The sequence below is a fragment of the Trachymyrmex septentrionalis genome, unplaced genomic scaffold, assembly GCF_001594115.1.
Source record: "Trachymyrmex septentrionalis isolate Tsep2-gDNA-1 unplaced genomic scaffold, Tsep1.0 scaffold51, whole genome shotgun sequence".
Classification (NCBI taxonomy): domain Eukaryota; kingdom Metazoa; phylum Arthropoda; class Insecta; order Hymenoptera; family Formicidae; genus Trachymyrmex; species Trachymyrmex septentrionalis.
In genome coordinates, this window is record NW_017305683.1 from 1,789,316 (window position 1) to 1,811,153 (window position 21,838).

At 35.2% G+C, this 21,838-nt stretch overlaps 1 protein-coding gene across 1 annotated transcript in view; it reads right to left on the reverse strand.

The window, feature by feature from the left end:
* Nucleotides 1-3,264: 3,264 nt before the first annotated feature.
* The window catches only part of LOC108751693 (cell adhesion molecule 2-like), a 92,552-nt gene continuing 73,978 nt past the window's right edge, over nt 3,265-21,838 (reverse strand). Inside the window, exons 7-9 of the mRNA XM_018491999.1 lie at nt 12,152-12,267; nt 11,867-11,937; nt 3,265-3,834 (exon numbers count right to left, since the gene is read on the reverse strand). Of these exons, the coding sequence (XP_018347501.1) occupies nt 3,752-3,834; nt 11,867-11,937; nt 12,152-12,267 (270 nt within the window). The 3' untranslated portion in view covers nt 3,265-3,751. The remainder of the gene's footprint in view (nt 3,835-11,866; nt 11,938-12,151; nt 12,268-21,838) is intronic.

Consider the following 21,838-nt stretch of genomic DNA (forward strand, 5'->3'; position numbering starts at 1 on the left):
TAATTTTTAATCAGTACTAATAATTTACATTTGAAAGATTTTGTACTTTTTACATTATCTGGATATTAAAGTTAATCCACATAACATATCGGAAAATAGTTATCTATTTGCGCCAACATATATAATTACAATACAAACCGCATAAAAAAAAAGAAATTGGACCAAATGAATGTACAGTAACGCACTATTATACATACACGTAATTAAAACGGTATATGTACCTTCGTCCTGTCGCGATGACGTATTACCTTCTTAAGCCATGACGCAGCACGTTGCTGAGAATTAATGACAAATTCTCAACTCGAAACTTCACCTCCCCCACCTTAAAGTTCCGACGGGTCTTTTGCATGCCAAAAGAGACATCCCGATCGTGCAGAACCTTTCACACGCGCGCTACAACTCGTTAAAAATCGTATGTACAACAATTTTTTTCATCCCGCAAATTGTATTTATACGTCGAAAAAGCGCGTTCTGCTTGCACTCGACTTATTCGTAAACAAACCGAGCACAATACTACTATAAACGAAGACTCGAATATTTCCGTTCCTCTTTATTACAGCTTCACGCGACTCCGTATAAATGCGGCGCATCCCGCGAACAGTCCCATGGTCGCGAGAGATCTTGCTGCTGTTACCTAGGAAGTTATCGATTTCGAGACAGAAAGCATGGAACTGGAAGAGCTTAACGGTCGTGTTTGTTGCATGTTGCCGATATGCGCATCGAGGAAAAGCGAAACAAAGAAAACAATAATGTTGTTTCTGAACGCGTGTATATAACATTTCAATATGCTTTATCACCAGTAACGTATCACATTTTGTTATGAAATTCTCCATGCAAGCTCGGAATTTGAATAACTGAGAATTACGGTAATAAGGCAAACGACGCAAATCACATGCGAAAATGCGTTCAATGTGCTATTATGTAGATATCGTTTTCGCGTACAGTTACGAACGGCTTTTCCGTGGATTATGGAAGATGATTGTATTCACGACGAAGGCAAAGACCGATATCGCTCGTAAAATCCGGAATTCGAATTGAATATTTTATCCGAGTCGTCCCTCTTGGAAGTGTTAACTAAATCTTAATGAACGGTATCTTAATCGTATAGTCTGTGAATATCCTCCCGTTTAATATTCTCGTTAAGACGAATATTCTAGTGTTGGATACGAATCCACTTTATTGAGATCTCGATATCCTGTAGATGGATTTTTTACGCCTCCGTTACTCCAAAATTCTGGTTATTATATTTATTATGTGAACATTTATTTATTTATGTCGATCGCGACGACGCACAACTGTACCAGCGAGACACGCGAAAACACAGCGAAACGCGGAAATATAACAACTATTAATCTCGGGTGAAAAAATAACGCATTTCCGCGGAGAGTCCTGTATAAATATCTACGTCAGCCGTGTGTACGTTGAACTTTGTAAATTAATCGGCTTACGCGTATGAATCATATTTTCCGATCGCTCGCGATCGTTGATGGTGGCTGCTACCGTTTGTGCATATATGTTTATATACATGTGTGTTTACGCGATAAAAAAAAAAAAAATAAACACTTCGCGCATACTGCAGCGCTGATGTTCGTTACGCATTTTATGCGCTTGTACGATCTCGCAGGTGTTGAAACGCCTAGAGCAAACAGCAAGCCAATGGATTCCTTAATTTTTTTACAAGACTATGATTTTTCATTTGCCAATTCACGAATTTACGTTCATTGATGATGTTATTTTTAATCGATTAACCAACTAACCGAATTTATAAATAAATTATTGTATAGCGTTTGAATAAACTTTGTTTTGTCTCTTCATAAAAGTTAAATACAAAATAATTAAATGTTTTTCAAAATATTTTTAGATAAAACATTTCAATTGAAATGTGAATACTTTTTCAATTTCATTTTGTTTTTTTTCCCAATTCGATCAACTACGAACTACGGTGTTTATCACGTTTTCGATTTTAAATATAATATGAATTTTAATAATTCTTGGATGACTTGTGAACACATAAAACGATAACGATGAAAAATTGATGAAGCGAGTATTATCTATAATATAACGATGAATAAATTCTTTCAAGATTTTCTAACGATATTCTTTTCTACGATAATAAATGCACTTCTGGATTACTGTTTACTCCAGAGAAATTCTCTGTTTTGCACTTATTCATTTAGTGGGTTTTTTCGTGTGATAAAGTATTTTAGCAGCAAAAAGGGAGGGTGATCGTGCAATCGGAGATCCATTTCTTTTTGGCTTATTATTTTAATTACACGTATCAATTAAAAGTTATAATTAGAATGAAGGAAGCTTACGACGGGGGCTCGATGAAAATGTGTGCCTACCTTGTTGTTGTATATATATTTACACTCGACCGCGGCACGTATACAATCGATAACGATTGCATCTCGACAACTGCTGCGCCCGTTATCACTGACAACGGTATCACGCTGAGAAAGTTTCCGAACCCTGAGGTACAACGTTCTCGACGCTTTTAAATTTATTTCTCCTGGTTGCAAAAATTTCGTATCATTACATCGCGGGAAGATTTGCAAATTAAAAACTTGCAATATATCACGTTCAGAAAATTATGCATCGTTTTTTAAAGCTACTTCCCCGAGATATTTGTTCCGTATACGTTATCATTTCTGTCCCTTTATTCAGATTACATATTTTTGAACCATTTTATGATTCAAACATAAGCAAGAGAAACGAAAAAATGGAAAATACGAAACACGAGATTTGCATGCTTATTATTTTAACGGGAAAATATCGAAAATGTCAAAAGTCTCGCATTGCAACCAAAATTGCATGTGGGAATCGATATATGCCATTATCGGAACCACTGGATGTATTTTTAGTTCATTAAATTTTCTTGGTGTAGACTTTAAATTCTTAATTAACTCACGAGTGTTATCTGATACAGTATTCAATTACTTACTCTTCTTCCCTTTGTCGGCATAAAATCTCATTTCTCATCCATGATTCCGATTGATTGTACTTCTTTGAGAAGTACTTAACAGAACATAAAGATTCATGCGGGGTTCGAACTTTCGAAGAAAGTAAGAAATCAATGTTTCATTTTATGTAATAGTATCAAGTGACAGTTCAATTTGCAGTTTCTGTTAAATCCATAATAATTTGTTAATGAAATTTTATTCAAATTTTATTTTACGGCTATAGAATCAGTTCATTTTCCAACTTATATCGTTAAGATGGAAAGTTCGAAAAGTTCCTATTCGTTATCGAAAGTTTGAACCCCTGAGTGCGACCGATTTGAATCTATTTTACGAGTAACGATGCAGATATCGATCCTAACAGAATAGACGAGCGTCAAGGAGGAGTTCCTCGCACGTGCGAGAACTTTGTGGATGCCCGCTTGGTTATCGCGTATTTTCTGCCGTAGTTAATTAGACTATCTAGGATTTTATGCGTGTTGGGAAGATGAGGGAATGTGTACTCTCGAGAGTAACGACGAGCGGATCGATGTTTATTTTCCTTCGGTCTAACGAGAAGGCGCAGCGACGTGCAAAAATCGCAAGGAATCGTGGCTGTTCGCCGTTGCGATAACGATCGGCAAGTCTGACGCGAATCCCTCGCGATTTCTCGTCGCAGTTCGCTTCGTATTAAGATATGATTGTCTTTCGTCACGAAACGTTGGTCATTCTTCGCCTTTCGGTTCCTCTTTGATCCGCTTTCCCATTATTCTCTCGCGTTAGTCAGCTTGGTGCTCTCATCGCGCCGGAAGATTCTACACAGGCAGCAGAAATCGTTGTAATACTGCAGCTACTAAAAGACACAGCGATGGTGTCTTCAGGGTTGCGAGACCTTGAACTGAAACACGAAGGAATCAACAATTATTAGCGGAAATTTTTTTTTCTGTTCGTCTATCTTTATAGACAGACAGTTGAAATATGACGAATTAATTAGATGTTTGAGTCGCTAGAACTCTCTGGTAATTTCTCTTTAATGAGAGAATTATTACAAATTATTTGCTATATCACCGCATACTCATGTCAGTTTATTCTAGTGACAATTGAGTTTCCGTCTCAAGCGAGAAAGATTATGGCGTTAGTATGAGTGACAGTTTAATAATTATGACATTCAACTATTCGAATTACAGATACGTAAACGAAGATTACGAAACGATGATTTTAATGTGCAATAAGAAAATTTCATCCGCGTGAATTCTCTTAATATATCGTTATTAAATGATGATATCAATAAAGAAAGAAATATCCAGAAATATGGAATCTACATATAACTTCAAACATTACGTAACAATTTTATTTTACGTTGCTATTGCCATAAAAATAAATCGATGGCTATGTACAGCAGAACACAATAGTTTTGCACCCGTTTTATGATTGTCTGCTGAGATAAGACCATTCTCCTAGATCTAAAAGTATAATCCAATCAGCAAGGAGAAAACTTCCAACAGTTGCAAAATAAACGTTCTACTGAACGCAGCCAATAACAACAAAAATTATGATTGAATCGCGAAGTTTTGTTAGAAAATTGATTTGTTTTTATATCAGAAGCAGTGCGAAATATAGAATGTTATATAATTTCTGAAGGGATATACAGATTCTATGTGTCTTTACATATGTGTACGTGTATACTGTGTATGTACTTAAATTCATAATGTCAAATTATACCCAATTTAAATTATTTTCAATCATTTCTATAGATCGCAACTGTTCCTATTCAATATGCCATTAATTCAACCAACAAAACAAGATAAATAATTTAACTCAAAGAAGATGTATTAAATTTCACCCAAATTTAATTTATTATTTATTAAGTGTATACGTTAATATTGATACGTTGTTTACTTTGAAACCAGAAATGGATTGATTTACATTTTGACCTACATGGAAGTCAAAAATAATAAAATGTTATTTAACTCAAAGATTACTGTTGCTCCTTTGATCTCTAAAGTGTGTGTATGTTAGCAAAGTTAGGAAGGTATTAATTGATTAATTATAAAGCTTCAACATAGAGTAAGATAGTATATAATTTCAAATAAGATATAATTCTGAACGAAATAAGATCTAAATCCAATTTCAAGATTTAAGTTTGGTAACTGTAATCTTATTGTGAGGAGAGTACTGAAGAGTACTATCAAACAAGACAAAACCAAACTTACATCTCTAAAAGTGGATTCAAATCTTATTTCGTTCAGAATTGTACCATGTTCAAAATTATATCATCTCTCATCCTACACATATTTCAAAAAGAAAAGTCTGAATTTGAAAATTCGCGTACATATCTAATCTATTTACAATATCTACAATGACAGTTATGGATTTTAAAAAAAGTTGTTAGATAGAAGACAGATAGGAGCTTAGAATTAGTATCGTTACCTTCGTCACGCACGAATGCTTTGAGATAACTCGATAAGCTAGTTTTCTTTGGAGGAATAGTAGTTTAACTGAAACGTGTGTAACTTTCGGATATATTTCGTAACGAGATGAACGACTTCGCAAACGGCGTCCTTATTCTTGTACTCGCTACTACGCATCCTTAACGCTGACAATTTCTCAATTCCAGTTGTGCTCTTATCTTTCAACTATACTAAAACAGGCATAAAATGGAATAACAAAATTCAGCCGGAAGTCATGAAACAATATAAAAAAATCAATATGCTGCGTATATATGATGAATCATAAATATGTGCCACGTAAACAATTTTTTTAGCGCAATAAACATCCTGCATTCATACAAATTGGTATGGAATATTATCTAGACCATATTTGAGGCTGATTTATTGAAATGAATAATAATAATAATCCGACATATTTTTTTTTACAATAATAAATTACTAAAAAGTTTTATGAAATAATTCAATAATTTTGTCGAGATGAGAAATTGTTCGACCGCGATAAAACCGAATGAGAGTTACGTTTCCGTGTACGTAGAAAATATGGGAATCACGGACGTGTGACAACTTGACCGTCATACATCGCGTGCGAAGCGAAACAATGTGGCCACTATTCAGGCAACGTAAACAGGCAGACAATACGAGTCATTCATATGACATAACTCGGAGGTCCTATTGAGCTACTGAAAATCGTCTATATATAACAGTTTTTCAGATTTATTTCACGTTCTTTTCCCTTTTTTTTTTTTGACCACCAACGAACGAATGTGTACGGTATTTCTATCCGCACTTCGAAAGAAACGGCATTCAACTCATTCCGGAAATATAAAGAGAAATACAATATCAGCCGTCAATACAATATAACCCAGCCAGAGCTATTGTCGTTGCGTTTCGGTTATTATTTGTGAGGAATAAAGTTTTTTTTTACGCGTACGGTGTTTCCGCTTTCTATACGGAGGCAACGCACCAAAGGAGAAGAGAAATTCGAGTTTCAAGGATCTATATCGAAATTGTTGATCCGTCGCAGATTATCTTCCCTGTGATTTTTGCAAAAGAAATGATAAAAATCTACTGTTAAATATCGAAGGGGCAATGGCAACTGAATCCCTTGATAAATAACATTTTGTTATTTTCAACTTTTATAAGTGTCAAAATGTGAATCAATCCATTTCTATAGCTTCAAAGTAAACACGTCTATATCAACGTATGCACTCAGTAAATAATAAACTAAATTCGAGCTAAATTTAATACATTTTCTTGGTTAAATTGTTTAATTTTAGTGTTTTAATTAAATTAACGACATATTGAGTAAGAGCGGATATCACACATCTACGAAATGATTAAAATTAATTCGAATTTATTACATTTTGACGTTAAATTTAACAGTGTAAATGTGTTCATATTTAAAAATTTTTGTCTTCAATTTGTGCTCCTTCGTAACATTCCATTTTTTATCGCTTTTTATACCAAATTATTAATACAACATAACTTTCGGCAATAAGGTATAACGTTAAATTCATAATTCCAGTTTCAGTTTTTATAATAATTTAAAAATATATGAGTACATATAAAAAATTGTTTAAATATTTACGTTACTACAAAATATTTTAACTTTTTAGATAAATTATATTTCGCGACAGTTTATCCATACGTTTTATCGTAAATTAGTAACGACAGATATACGCAGGGTTTTGTGCATAATAAATGTTCGCGGTTTAATTCTACTCGACAGAGTACAAATATATAATTAGATAACAAAATATGCAGGAGGAAAATTACGAGGACATTTTAAAATTAACTCATCCCGTCTGATTAAAATGGATTATAGCCGGCCGAACGGGATACCTTTTGGTAGGATCGACGACGTCGTGACCGAGTTAAGCCGCGACTGGGTTAAAGGAGTAATAAGGAAAAGGGGGTGCGGAAGGATAATTTGAGAGGTTGTGCGAAGAAGGAGATGAGAGGATGGGGTAGGAGGAGTGACACGGGGAGACGAAAGGTGGCTGCTGATAGAAAGAAAACTGATAGTTGGCGGAGGTTCGAGCTATAGGTAGCTAGCTCGGCGGTAAATGCAGGAGGCGTAGCGACGCTGGCCGTCGCGTACAGCGCTTCCAAGAACGATTCCGTCTAACGAGAAAATCGAAGATCGTTAAGAGCAATTTCTTCGAGTCGTTCGACGTCTTTTCCGGTTTGCCTTACCTCTTTTTACCTATCCTCTCCTTCCTACCTTGTGTTGTTCGACCTGACTTCGTCGATCGGCACTGGTTGACTCTCTTTCTCTCTCTCTCTCTCTCTCTCTCTCTCTCTCTCTCTCTCTCTCTCCTCCCCTCCCTCCCCCTTGCTCATCCTCTTTCCCTCTTATTCTCGCGTGAAAGATTCTCCCCCGCGTTACTCCTTCGCGTTTATTTCTTTTACCCTTTTACCCCGTGTCGTGCACCGCTCGACTCGCCCGGTCGTTATTCGGAGGCCCACTTATGCAATTAGGCCGAGTACCTTTGGGGTATCTAGCGACGATAAAAGCACAGCGTCTCCTCTTCGTGTTTCGTTAATAGGCATCCTCGGTAATGTCCGCGGCAAATAACAGATGTGATTACGACAACGTTATAAAGGTTATCATCGATCGCTATTATTTATGTAAGCAAATACATGAATAATTCATAGACTTGCAGAACGGATATTTTCATTTTCTTCAAGTTCGCGAAAACTTCACTCCTTCACGCCCGTCGATCTTCCAATTTCGCAAAATTAAACAGATCAAAGTTATATATCATTTCCATAGGAATTTTGCGCGGAGCGTGTCTCGCGTTAAATAACAATGTGGGAATTGGCCCGGCTTAATGTGACTCGAATATTTCCAGACGCATTACCACCGCGGCACGACGGCAAAATATCCCGATAACTAGGCCGCGTTTGCGCCGAAATGTTTGCCGATTTACAATAGCGTAGTTATACGCGGAGCTAGTCAAATGCCGCGTATTATATGCATTGTAATTCCTTCCGCCCGCCCGCGGGATTTGTATTGCGCGGCGTGACGCGACGGCATGCAGCTAACGCACATTTGATCACTCTCATTGCGCATTCGTAATGCATGAGTCGTTACGGTCGTCACGGTCTCGCGATGCATTCTCAAAAATCTTGTCGTACAATTCGAAAACGTTTACTTTCTTGTCGGAATGCAATTACTGCTCGTATTGTTGGAAGAAATTTCACCACTCTGGCGCACACATAAAAAGAACAGTTCTGTTGAATGTCTATAACTTTAGTTAAAATACAGATCTGAAAATAATTTTATTTGACTATATCAAAATAATTATACAGGACGCTCGAGCTGATTGTTCAAATTGATTGGAGCATTGCTCTTTATGTTTGAGCTTTTTTACATTGTTAAATTCAAAATGTTGACTTACATCGAATTTTGAGTTATTTTTAATCATTTCTACAGGTCACCACTGCTTCTACTCAATATACTGTTAATTTAACTGAAACAATGGAGTTAAACAATTTATTCAAGAAGTGTAGCAAATTTAATTCAAGTTTAATTTAGTATTTACTAAGTGAATATATACGTTAATGAACACTTTCGTTGAAACGGAGCAATTCAACAGAAATAGGTTGATTAAGTTTTACTAACCGCACGTTTTGTAATAAAATTATACACACTTTTACACACTTGGAAAAGTTGAAAATAACCAAATGTTATTTAACTTAAGAAATTAATTTAAACCTTTAATATTTAACGGTGTATATAACATTTTGGAAGTTTAACGGAAATTCTTTTTAGATCTGTATCTGGTGAAATTTTTAGATACTTCAACAAAATGAGTTTTTCCGTGTGATATACGCGAAATAGCTTATACGGCTCTCATGTGTACTATTTCTTTATTGAAAGATGTGTATTTTTCGATGTACTACCTTCTTTATTGCTGGCCAATTGCATCGCGATGCGATAAATTATCGATTACTCTTTAAAACAATACGCTGTTCAATTTGTGTCACCTGTAACCGTTTCCGATATCTTAACGCCGATATTCCAGCGGCTATAATTTACAAAAATAGAGAGCGCGACACGTAACAACACCCGCTAAATTACAAAACAAAAAATATATCTGCGGCAGGTGTTCCACTGTTCGTATATATTTTTCCACCGTATTTTTTGTCCGGCAAATACAATCGTATATATACAAATGTGGTAAATCGTTGATTACCTTTGTGGCCCTAATAAAAGAGAGATATGCGTTCGGAACAGTGTGAATCGCTGGCTGATCGGCTGCGGCGGCTCATTCTGGTTAAAATTGACCCGAATCGAGAGCGCAATGCTGCAGGCGTAGAATGATTCGCATGCACCCCTTTCTCTCTCTCTCTCTCTCTCTCTCTCTCTCGCTCTCTCTCTCTCGCTCTCGAATGTTACTATTGCGATTTCAACGACTAGTCAACTGCGAGTGTCTGCGCGTTCCCACGAAAAATAGTCTGCTTACATCGCCACGAAATATTGCCGCCGCGTCGCGTGTAAACGAGTGCTCTCGCGAAAAGTCGATTTATGGTCCATCGGGCGAGCCGAAAAATACTATTGCGGTAAAACTCTCGTGATATATGTATATCGGCATACGTCCGGTGTCCACGAACGTGTGCGCGAGTATTTGCGCGCTGTAACGCCGCGCGCAAATCGTGAATTTCTTATCATAACTCGAATTGCGTGACGCGAGGGATTAGTTGATAAATATTTAATCGCCGTTGCACACACCGAGCGTAGCCGGAAGCGTTGTTGGTCGGAAACGCGAATGCATACAGACACACACGACTGTGTACGATCTGATGAATCACGTATTTACTCCTACCTTTTCATTCCCCGGTTCGCCCATCCGATTTTCCCTATCGGCGACACTTCATGCTAGGGAAACGAGATGCTTTCGCATCTCTCTGTAATTTTGCCCTTATTACAAATGTAAGATGTAATATGACCGTCGATTGCTTCATCACGCTACCCTGGATATCAAAGAAGGTAAACAAGGAGAGGAACGTGAAAAGTGGTCGAAACTAATTTAAGTAGAAATTAGATGATAACGAACGCACGGTCGCGAGCAAATCCAGTGGGGCGGGGTGAAGGAAAGGATAAAGTAACTGCAGGTGCAGCTGGGTGAGAGCGTGTTGTGAGGGCAGGTGGTAACGGTTGTAAATTATTGTCTTAATTTCTCCGCAACCCTTGCTCCCCGCGGGAGCCGAGTCGGTCGATTAGTTGGGCCCCGCTGTAACGCGCGGGTCCCATGCTAATTTCGCATGCCGGGAAATAATAAAGCTTATACATTTCCTCGAGTGGTTACCTTGAAAGAAATGTATACGGTATATCGATAACCAAAGTTGTTGCGAGTGTAAACATCTTTCATCGGAGTATAGCTTCATTTACCTCCGTTACTACACTTGGCACGAAATGTGTTAAATATTGTGATTTGGAATTTCTAATTTGTATAATGTGACATTCAACACGAAAAGATTTTGTTGAAGTGTTGAAAAATCCGATTAAAACTTTATTTTAGCAAAATCTATTAATAATTTGTGACGAATAATTATATAATATTATTGAAGGCCGTTTTAAATAGACTCGGGACGGAGTTTTATTCATGATTTAAATGCTTCAAAGTATAAAGTAATTATATGTAAAGAATAAAAAATATATAAAGAATGTATATAAAAATAAATTTTCTGTGCTATATGTATTTCTTAATTTTATATTGGAATTATGAGAGAGAATATATATGATATGTCACACATATAATATTATCATATTACATAAGCGAATATTAAATTTTATACGCACTAGTTTTCTCACTTTTCTCGTTTCCGAATTTCCTCATTTTCTGATGGTTTATTATTTAATTATCTGCATTTATGTACAGTAATTTAATAAAGACATACTGTGAATGTAAATAATTTTGTTCTCATATTTCACAAGCATATAATTTATTCTCAGACATAGCTGTATTAAATTATATATGCAATTAAAATTTTTGAATTATGATTATTAAATTTGTCAGTCATTTACTACATGTATGTCGCATTCACTTTCCGTTTAGTAAAATAGTATATATATGTAGACATAAAGCAGAAAATTTAAACACAAATATTAACTTTGCAGATATAATTTTGATTCTGTAAGTGTTTATTACGTTTATGCATTATCATACGTTTACGGCATATCACATTATAATACATACAATTCTATCTCCAATATTATCCCATATTGTATCATCTAAAATGAGTTTAACAAGAAGAAAAATTATTCATTAATCAAACACTAATTTCAAAGTTTTCTTTTTGTTCGCGTGTTTAATCTATTTAACTGAAGGTTGATTGAAATAATTAGATTCAGGCTCGAACGTCTATAATCACGATGCTATTATTATTTCGTCCACGTGATCTCGAGCTTCGATCGCGACTCGTTCGTCTTTGCCGATTGTATATCGATCGTCTCGTGTCATGTGGACTTACCAAAGACCTCGGTGTTGCGAATATCGACGAACGGCTCAACTTCGTGGCTCGATCGTACCGTCGCCTCGCACCTGCAACAAGATATTCTATCATTCTTTGAAGTCGGATCGTTAATGGCTGGTCAGACCGAAGGATAAATTATCGCGTTCCATCGCGCGAAACTCGCGTAAAACGAGCTACCGTATTCGCGATGTATATTTATGAGGAGTATGCGCCGAGGTGCCAATAGGCAACGGCTCTGTCGAACGACGGAAATATACGGTATGTTGTAAACACTGAAATTACCTGACGTTTATCTTGTCGCTGGCGAGATGACCCGGCTCCAGCTCGAGCAGTAGACTCGATATCGTCGAGTATAGCCCGTGCTGTTCGAACACCAAGTCCGAAGAATCAGGCTTCACCTGGAAAAACCATCGTTCGTTGCGCAACATTTCTTTTCGCGGTGAATCGAATTGCAAGTAACTTTCCGTTTGCAGCATCGAGGAAGAATGAATGTTGCTCGTCGTGAAGTTCCGTCGATCAATTGCTATTACAAGCTTGAAATATGAATAAACGGGCAACTACCTTGATGTAAATAAATCTTTGCTGTTTCTTAGAGTCGTTCGCGTCAATCTAGATTAATGCTAATTATGTACATTAATTCTATCTGAGAAATTATCAATAAGATTGACAAATTGTTGAGAAAATAAAAAATATAAAAAGCACAAATATATTACGGAATAAAAAAATACTAGGCGTTATGATCTCACTAATCTTTGATTTAAGTAACATGTATAATGTCTTACTTCAGCGACTATAATTTGTACGTATGGATCAATATACTTCAACAGCGACCGATTAATTTAATTTGCCCTTTCACGAATATTTCATTAAATTATACCAATGTTCGCAATTATCGTTCTTGATTAGGATCTCTTCGCGTTTTTGTTCACACTGAAGAGAACTAAAATTTATGATCGAAACGTTTGCGTTTTTGCATGTATAATTGTGTATAATTGTAGCTCGCGTGCAATGTTTTATTATTAAAAATCTATATATTGCACCCCAACTGCATGGGTTTTTTTTTTACCTTATTCTCAGTCTCTCACATTTGATTATTGTATAAAAAAAACAGTTAAACTTAAAAAAGGTTTAAAAGGCACTAAGAGTACGCGCTTCTCGAAAATACTTATTATTCTAAATTAAAACGTAAAACTCAAGTGATACTATATTTATTAATTTATATATGATAAAATCTAAGTGAAACGTATTTTTATAAAAATTATCTTATTTGAGATAATTTTGAAAGTACTGACGTAATATCATTTGTATCAAAGAAAGAGATTTAATATCAACAACTGACACCAAGTTCAATTGCAAAATTAAAAAGTAGAATCCAAATGGTACTATTTTTATTAATTTATGTGTAATAAAATGTAAACGATGTGTATCTTTGTAAAAATTGCGTTTTCTTATACTCAAATCAAGTAATATGTATTCAAGTGGTACCATTGAATCCATTCAAGACTCCAAGTAGTAATAGTTATAATTTATAATTCTTTTTCAAAATAATATTATATTACAAAATTGTGTTATCTTATTCAACTCAAGTGTTATCATAAAAAATTCAAGAAGTAACAAAATGAAAAAATTTAAATGCAAACATTTTTTATGTAGAAACATTTAGTAAAAGTAGCCAATTAAATATTCTCTTAAAAAGTACTATATCTCAATATCTAAACCTGTGTGTTAATTAAGTGTGATCCTCGTTGGAACTGATCCTTAAGGACAACATAAATTCAGAGCATAGGGAATATATACGTACCTGGTAATTATATTTACATCTAATAAATCGTAAGCCAGACTCTGTCCCGATGCCGAGGAGCAAAAGACACTGGAGCGGCATGCAATATGCGTCCGGTATACATTGTTGTATCGCCTCAAAGAACGCATTGAGAAGGAAACGAGGAGCGTAAATGTGACGCCGCGGGACGACGATAACGCAGCCGCGTAATGCTTCGGCGTGATTGCCGATTCTACTAGATGCACACCGTGCGCAACGCTTCGCATGCAACGCGATAAAACGAGCAAATATCGTTTAGAGACGAAGTTAATATCGGCGTGGGTAGCTTCGAGATTATCACGAGCATGATTACAGAGTATCGTGTCGAAATGGAATTAAATGTAAACAGGCGTGCTGGCAAACAATGTTGGTATCCTGAATAAAGTTCTTATTATTATATATGAGACGCATTAAACGTTATAATAAACATTCGTTGTGAAAAAGCACAATTTAATGGACGTAAAATATAGGATGACCGAGAAACTGTTGCTAAACTTTGTACAAGAATAAATGTTGAAAGTGGGATTAGTAAAAATATGCTATAGAGAAGTACATACATTACGTATAGGGGAAAAAAGCAATTGTTATTCCATACTTTCAGCATTGTCTCTCGCAAGATTGGAATCGTTCAATTCAATTTGTGACTAAATAAATAAACAGATAAAATGCTGCATTTGTGATTACGATATATTGCGAGTGTATCTCGAAATGGCGAAATTGCAATACAAATTTATTGTGAAAGCGTCCTATACCTTATTAATGCCACATACATAGAATGGAAAATCGTAATTAATGCAGATATATTTGTTACTATTTACTTTTATTAGGCTGAAAAAAACGCGCGTTGAAATGTATTAATGATACCTTCCAACGATCCCTTCAGACGCGTTTGTCAGATTCGCTACATCCATGTTCCGACTTCATGCAACAGTCGGATATACGGATCTCGCTTTGTAATTCAAGTCCTCCAAGTTCTTTATACCCGTATGTCGTATTTTATGTGACTGGAATTTCCATTTTTTGCCGCGACAGCGACACAATTCTGCTCGCTTATTCCGCACCGCCTTTACTCCATCCCAACTCTTTCGTTCTTCCCATTTTACTACACGCGTATGACTGTATCCTATGTGTTTTCCCGTCTATCTTCGAAACTCGAGACTCAACCCCCCATTGTCTTCTATTAGTAAGCCACCTTTGCGTATCCATATACATTGCATACCCACCTATTACTTATAGACATACACACATTCGCGTTCGCCAAATTGTTCACGGTAAGAACTATTTTGCTCAAGTATCTAAAAATTTAATTTTGATATACAGATCTGAAAATAATTTTATTGAAATGTCAAGCATGGACAATTCTGCAAATAGTTTTGACATTTTGGTAATCGATTTGGATGATCTACATAAATGTTTTGATAATATAACAAAGTTATTTTCAGATCTGGTATTTGGGTCAATTTTTGATATTTTTTTTTTTTTTATATATTTCAGCACTATCGTCCTTTTCGTGTACATGACATTTTAGAGGTTTTCGAATATTTTCTTTGCAAAAACGAAAAACTTCGGTGTGGGCCGCGCTTATGCGTGTACGTGTTAAGCAAGACGAGCAACGATGCGGAACGTGCGAAAGTTGACGGACGGAACTTCGTCGAAAGTTTCGGTACGACACGACGCTCGTTTGAAGCGCAGAATTTCGTAATTAACGAAATCGCGAGACTGCTGTGACACAGCTACGCAAATGGGGCGAAAACGGGACGCGCTCGTGTTTCGACGTCGTTTAAATGTTGCCAAGGACAGTCGCCATCCCTCTCTCTTTTTCCCTCCCTTCCTCTTCTAGAACGGACAAGCGTCTCTTGAGGAAAGGATGCTGATGATGTACAAAAGAGTACATCGGCATCTCAAGAACAACGAAGATCTAGCGGATAACATTACGAATACACGTCGGAATATTTCAGCGGTCGTATATGGGCATATTATCGATAAATTCTAACGCTTTGCGTTTTCCCTATCGTTTTATGAATTCTGGGTGGGCTTCCACCTGGGTTTTGTTGTTGGATGGATACGTACCTTTGTAGCCAGACGTGTTCTGTCCTGACACAACTACACTATACATTCGGCTACATATATTCTACTTTGTGTAGAAATACGATGCAATTTCGTCGTCTTCTTGGCATATCTATGGCGTACTTACGCGCTATCTTTGAACAGTCGTCGTCCGGCAATTCGTTTCGGCGTGCGCTCGGTAAAAGACAAAAGTGGGATAATAAGGAAATACCGGCAAAAGCCAGATGATTAAATCATTTCTCTATTTGGATCTTAATTCGTTAATTGTATTCGTTTCAATTGCTGCCGTTTCCAATTTTTCTCGCTTTGTACGATTTTCTCACGCTATACATAGAGGCCCCTATTATGAGATACCAAGTTTATTTTGGGCAAATGCTAGAAGTTTATAGGTAGAATTTAAAAAAATAATAGGTCATTTTGAAAGGAATTTAATAAGCTTTAAGATAACGTTACATAAAATTTAATTCAAATTACATTTTTTTTTGAAAATTAAAGAAATGTACTAAGTGAGCAAAAATTGCAAAGTCAAAAAATTATGCTCCTAATATGAGATGCCCTGAGAAATCGATAGTAAAACGCAAAGTATAGTATTTCAATTTCCGGTTGTCTTTTTTATTATTATACAATAACATTTATACTTTAGCAACGATTTTCACTATAACATAGGAGCATGAGTTATTTCATATTAGGAATATCCTGGGTATCTCATATTACGATTTCCACAGCTTGTGGTTTTACGATCATCAAATCTAACTTCTGTAATTAAACAATTCAACATATCCCATATTTTTCTATTATTATAATATTATTAGATATTATTAGAGTACGACCTTACTCTACTACATGAAGAATTTATTGCCAAATATTTATTTATTAAATAATAAACAAGGTTTAAATGCTCATCTCAATGAAACTTGAAGACATCCAAATTCTGCAATCTTGTTTTACAATGACTACAGGCATGATCTAATAATAAATTTTCTATTAAATAGTTTTCAATCAAAGAGTAATAAATTCATGGTGGAATCAATAGATAGTGTTTATTAGTTTGGCAGAAACGCCGTTATCTTATATTAGGCGCCTATTTCATAATAGGAAGTTTTTCCCCTATATTACAATTTTTACCCTACAGTTTTGCCTTTTTTTTTGCACTTGTTCTCCATCGAAATAATAACAAATTCCAATATGGTAACAAGACTTCCTCCAAAAATTTCTTGTTATCTTCCTTATCGAAATCTCTCGCGCAAGTTCTCCGATATCATAATACAAGTCATGACCATTGATTGTAACGTAATAGCTTTAACATGATAGTTTTTTTTTTTTTTAATAAACGTGTGAACTGGACTCAGATCAAGAAAACGAATGCGAAAAGTCGTTCCTTCGTTTTATGCATTGACTAGTAATAGCTTGGCCAGAAATAATTCATTAGGACCAGCAAAATTACTCTCCATCTGTTGCCGTCCCTTGCAGACACAAACCACGACTACAATGTTCATTATGGCCAAGTGTCGGCGGCATTGTAAGTCTACAACGTAGAACACTTTCTTTTATAGTAACATAATTCGTAAAAATACTCATTTGGCCGATATAACAACGACCGTCGAGGAGTGCTGCCATTTTCGCTGCTCTTATACAATGATAAAGGGTTAAAAAGCGAGTGGTTATCACGAAAGTAGGGATTTAGAATGCAGCTGGTCTCGCTTTTTCCTGGGTTATAATCCGGAATGACCTTATCTTCTTATGCGCGACTAAGAGAGTAGAAGGAAAAGTCAGAATATTTTTGCAGTTATAAAAAGTTGCTTTTCAAATTTTGCACAACGCATATATAAAAGTTAATATTTGATGAAACTATTTTTTCATTAGAAAAATATTTAAAATAAATAATTCTCTTGAAATAAAAACTGAATAATGTAACAATTATTAAGGACGTATTTTTTAGTAAAATAAAATTGTTGTGAATTTTTTAATATTGTATTTTGAATATTTTATATTATATTTGAAAATTTTGTTATATTGTATTTGAATATAAAACATTTGACAACGATCTAACGTGGATCAAAATTTATTTCAATAAGAAATATACGTGTTTTTAAAAAATAATTAAGATAAAAATGAGAAAATTTTTATTTAAACTATAAACTGTATTGTTAAATATTAACCTTATTGAACTATATTTCATATATATATAATATAAAAGTTATTTTTATACGTAAAATATCAATACCAATCACTTTTTATAAAGACTAAACACTTATATCTGTAACACAAAATGTAGAGGAGAGTTGCCGAGAGCGTATCACTTAATCTATTTTTTATTATATTTTCCATTTAGCACTGTTTTTTGCAAATAAACATTAGAAATTGTAGCTTAAGGTTTTGAATGCTTATTATTATATGTTACCTTTTCACCAATAACAAATTAATTTGCTATAAGTTTTTTTTGTAACTTTTTGTAATGCTATAAAAGATACGATTTAGGCAATTGGTCGCCTAATCGTACTTGTATCTTTTATCGTATTCTTTTTTTTTTAAGTATTGAATTTATGAATGAAAACAATTGAAAGTATAAGATTAATAAAAGAAATCATTAACTAATATTTAAAAATTAATTAATACCTAATATTAATAATTTATTGAAGAAAATAAAATATTTTATAATTATTAAATAACAATAATAAAAAGATAAATGATGTCAAAATAAAATTAACTGAAATATATTTTTGCACGTGACATTTGTATTGATATCAATTATTAGTTTTATTATTGTCAGTTATCAGTGTTATCTGTGATAGTATGATTTGGGAAATTTGATGGATTTTGTAAAAATATCAATTTAATCTTTATAGTTGCAAATATATAAATACATATACAGTGAATGTAAAATATTCTACAATAAATCTTCTTTCATAAAAATACAAAAATTTATAATAAAATTGAATAATCACGTTGTTATCAATTACATAAGTTGATTAAAAATTAATATCAGATGTACCTAATTTTTTAAAAAGTTGCTAACGTCAATAAAACAAGATACAGGCTATTATATTTTTTTCACATTATTCATTTCTTATGTATTTTATATTATTGTTACTAAAAATGTTGCCTATATTAAGTAAATAAATAATATAATATTGAATACGATTTAGCCAACCAGTACGCATTTGACAACTCTCCTCTACAATTTAAATCATTAAAAATTAAAAATTATACTATACGAAGTGCTGAATAGTAGAAATTAAATACAAAATTTATTCACTGATCATAAACGTGAAAATGAAATGAAATCAATAAATTTAGAGAAAATTGAAGAAAGAAGCACCCTAAAAATTGAATGTTCAGTCTCTATAACTGTCTTTATCGTAACTCTATGACGACAATACGAGTCTTCTATCACGCTGCTCATCCACGACATATTCCTCAAGTTGGCGAGTGATCGAACTTTTTCGTTTCGTGAGATTACTTGACTCGCGTTAACAGGTTTTTCGAGTCTCGCGACACGAACATTTCCGAAACAATATTACTTGTTAAGTGCTATACTAAACTCGCGCAACTTCTAATGGACGTCGTTGGGAGCGTTGCAAAGTTTTCTCGAAAGGAAAACGGTTCGAAAGGGGGCAGAAGGCATAAGCGAGAGGTGTGTTTCCCGCGGAAAAGGGAGATCGGAGTCCGATAGATAAGGAAGAAAGTTTCAGCGCCGCCGCATGCGATTCAGGCTCTAGAGGAGCGTTGCTCGTTATATTGGCGTAATCTTTCGGGGTCTTTAAAGCTTCGTCGGAAAGCACTTGCACTTTACGTGACGTGATTTGCCTATTCTCAACGTAAGAGCGTCGTTTATTGACACTCTCCCGCGTGGTCCCATCCGTGCACATCGCGGCCGACGGGTAATCTCTCGTGTAAACGGTGAAAAAGACGGCCCATTTCAAGTTTCGCAAATTGAATAGTCAAGACGCCGCAATTCCATGTTTTCGGCAGTGTTACGATCCTCCTGAGAGAAACACTCATTGTCAGTTATAACAATACTTGCTCCACTGTATACTTAAGTTAATGTAACAATTAGAATACAAATGGCGAAAACTATCAACATTTTTTTTTTACTACACGGAGAATTGTTTTTCTTAAAATTTATTCTGAAAATATGATAGTTGTGGTACAATATTTTAAAGATTTTTATTATGCACTTCAGTAAAATTAATCAAACTTATTATATATTTTATTGTAATTTTATTAATGAATGAGAAAATTTACATTTTAAAATTCTTCGAAACACAATGTTATCCCAGGGCTATCATATTTTCAGAATAAACTCTAAGAAAAAAATTCTCTCCATATATGCTCAAGTTATAATCCTTCTATGATAAGATTAACTTGGATGTAGTCACCTCATTTTTTTATGTAAACGATTATTTGGGATGTACGTATTAAAATCATATTAACAGCTTATTGTAAATTATTAATTGTTTTCCTATTTAATATTTCATATTTGAGAATATATTATGGATATTGATTTAATTTTTTGGAAAAATCAAGTAAAACCCAGACAAATATTAAATGAAATAAATATCTTAAATAGCTTAATATAATACATTTTTAAAAAGTAAAAGTTTTAATGAACATAATGTTTTTTTGCGGATTTTTGATGGAATCGCACATTTAAAGGTTTGTAGAGAATAGTTATTAAAAAAATATGTTAAACATATCCATACAAAATAATATTTCATAATTCACCTTTTTTCACCGCCGGAGTATAAAAATATTAATTGTCGGATTAATCTGTGTTCTCTTTATAGCTTAATCCTTATATTATTTCCAGATATTATTTCCAGTATGTCTGACTATTCCTGTTATTCTCATTAATAGGATAGACAAAAATAATTATATGAGTATATGCCGCGGTCAAAAAAAAAAAAAGCTTGAGATATTCTCGCCATTTATCTTCAACGATTTTATCGAACTTCTTCCCTATTCTCGCTTAGAGCCAAGAAGTACGTCCGGGTTTTCTTCACTCGACAACGCCGATAACGATACATCAATATGCATGCGATAGACGCTCCGGCGGCCTCGAGCGATAGAAGGATTGAATTATTCGTGACGTGGCGAGAGAAAGGAAACTTTGTAATAATAACGTAAAACGAGAGAAATAAGAATCCCGCCCGCCGAATAGAACTTTCTCTCTCTCTCTCTCTCTCTCTCTCTCTCTCTCTCTCTCATTATCTCTCTCTCTCTCTCTCTCTCTCTCTCTCTCTCTCTTTCCCGCTCTCATTCCACACACACACACACACACACACACACACACACACACGCGCACGCACGCACACACACACACACACACACACACACACACACACACACACACATCTTTGGGGTTGGATGCACGCATCTTTACGTCGATTTATCGCGTGTCCGTTCTAGTTGCGTGAAAAACAGACACGACGTACGGCAAGCGAATGTTAGATTCAAAAACATTAGTGAAAAACAAACGAGAGACTGAGACAAGAATAAAATCCGTTTCCGGATTTATCTTAGATTATCGTGCGGCAAGGGGAGATATAATAATTAAGCGGAGACTCGCTCAAATTCTTCATTTTTCTCCCAGTAGCTTCCTCCGTCGCAAACGCAAATTGACCCTTCTCTATTGCGCGTCGCGGATTAATTAGAGAGCCGTAGCTTTTTTTCCCGGTCCCGTCTCTTTCTGAATGCGTGCTTTTGTCTCTCCTTTTGTCTGATTTTCGCGATTATCTCCACGGTGTTACAAACGGAGGAGTTCGAAACTAACGGTAGGAGAATAATATTATAGGTGGGCAAAAACCACGGCGCAGCACTGATCGCGCATTACAAGGCTTCCAAGTACTGGAATATCGGCGCACAGCGATGGCCGGTGCAGCTGTACGAGGGATCTGTTTCGCCGGTCGTTAATTGGAGCTTTGGCTCATCAAGCGTCGCCGTTGCTTACGCGATGAAATCGAGCCACATCGCCGCGATGGTCAAACTCTCAGTCGGCTTACCGTGGAACCAGCTTGCCATTCGCGCGTTCTCTCTCTCTCTCTCTCTCTCCCTTCCCCCTTTCTCTCTCTCTCTCTCTCTCT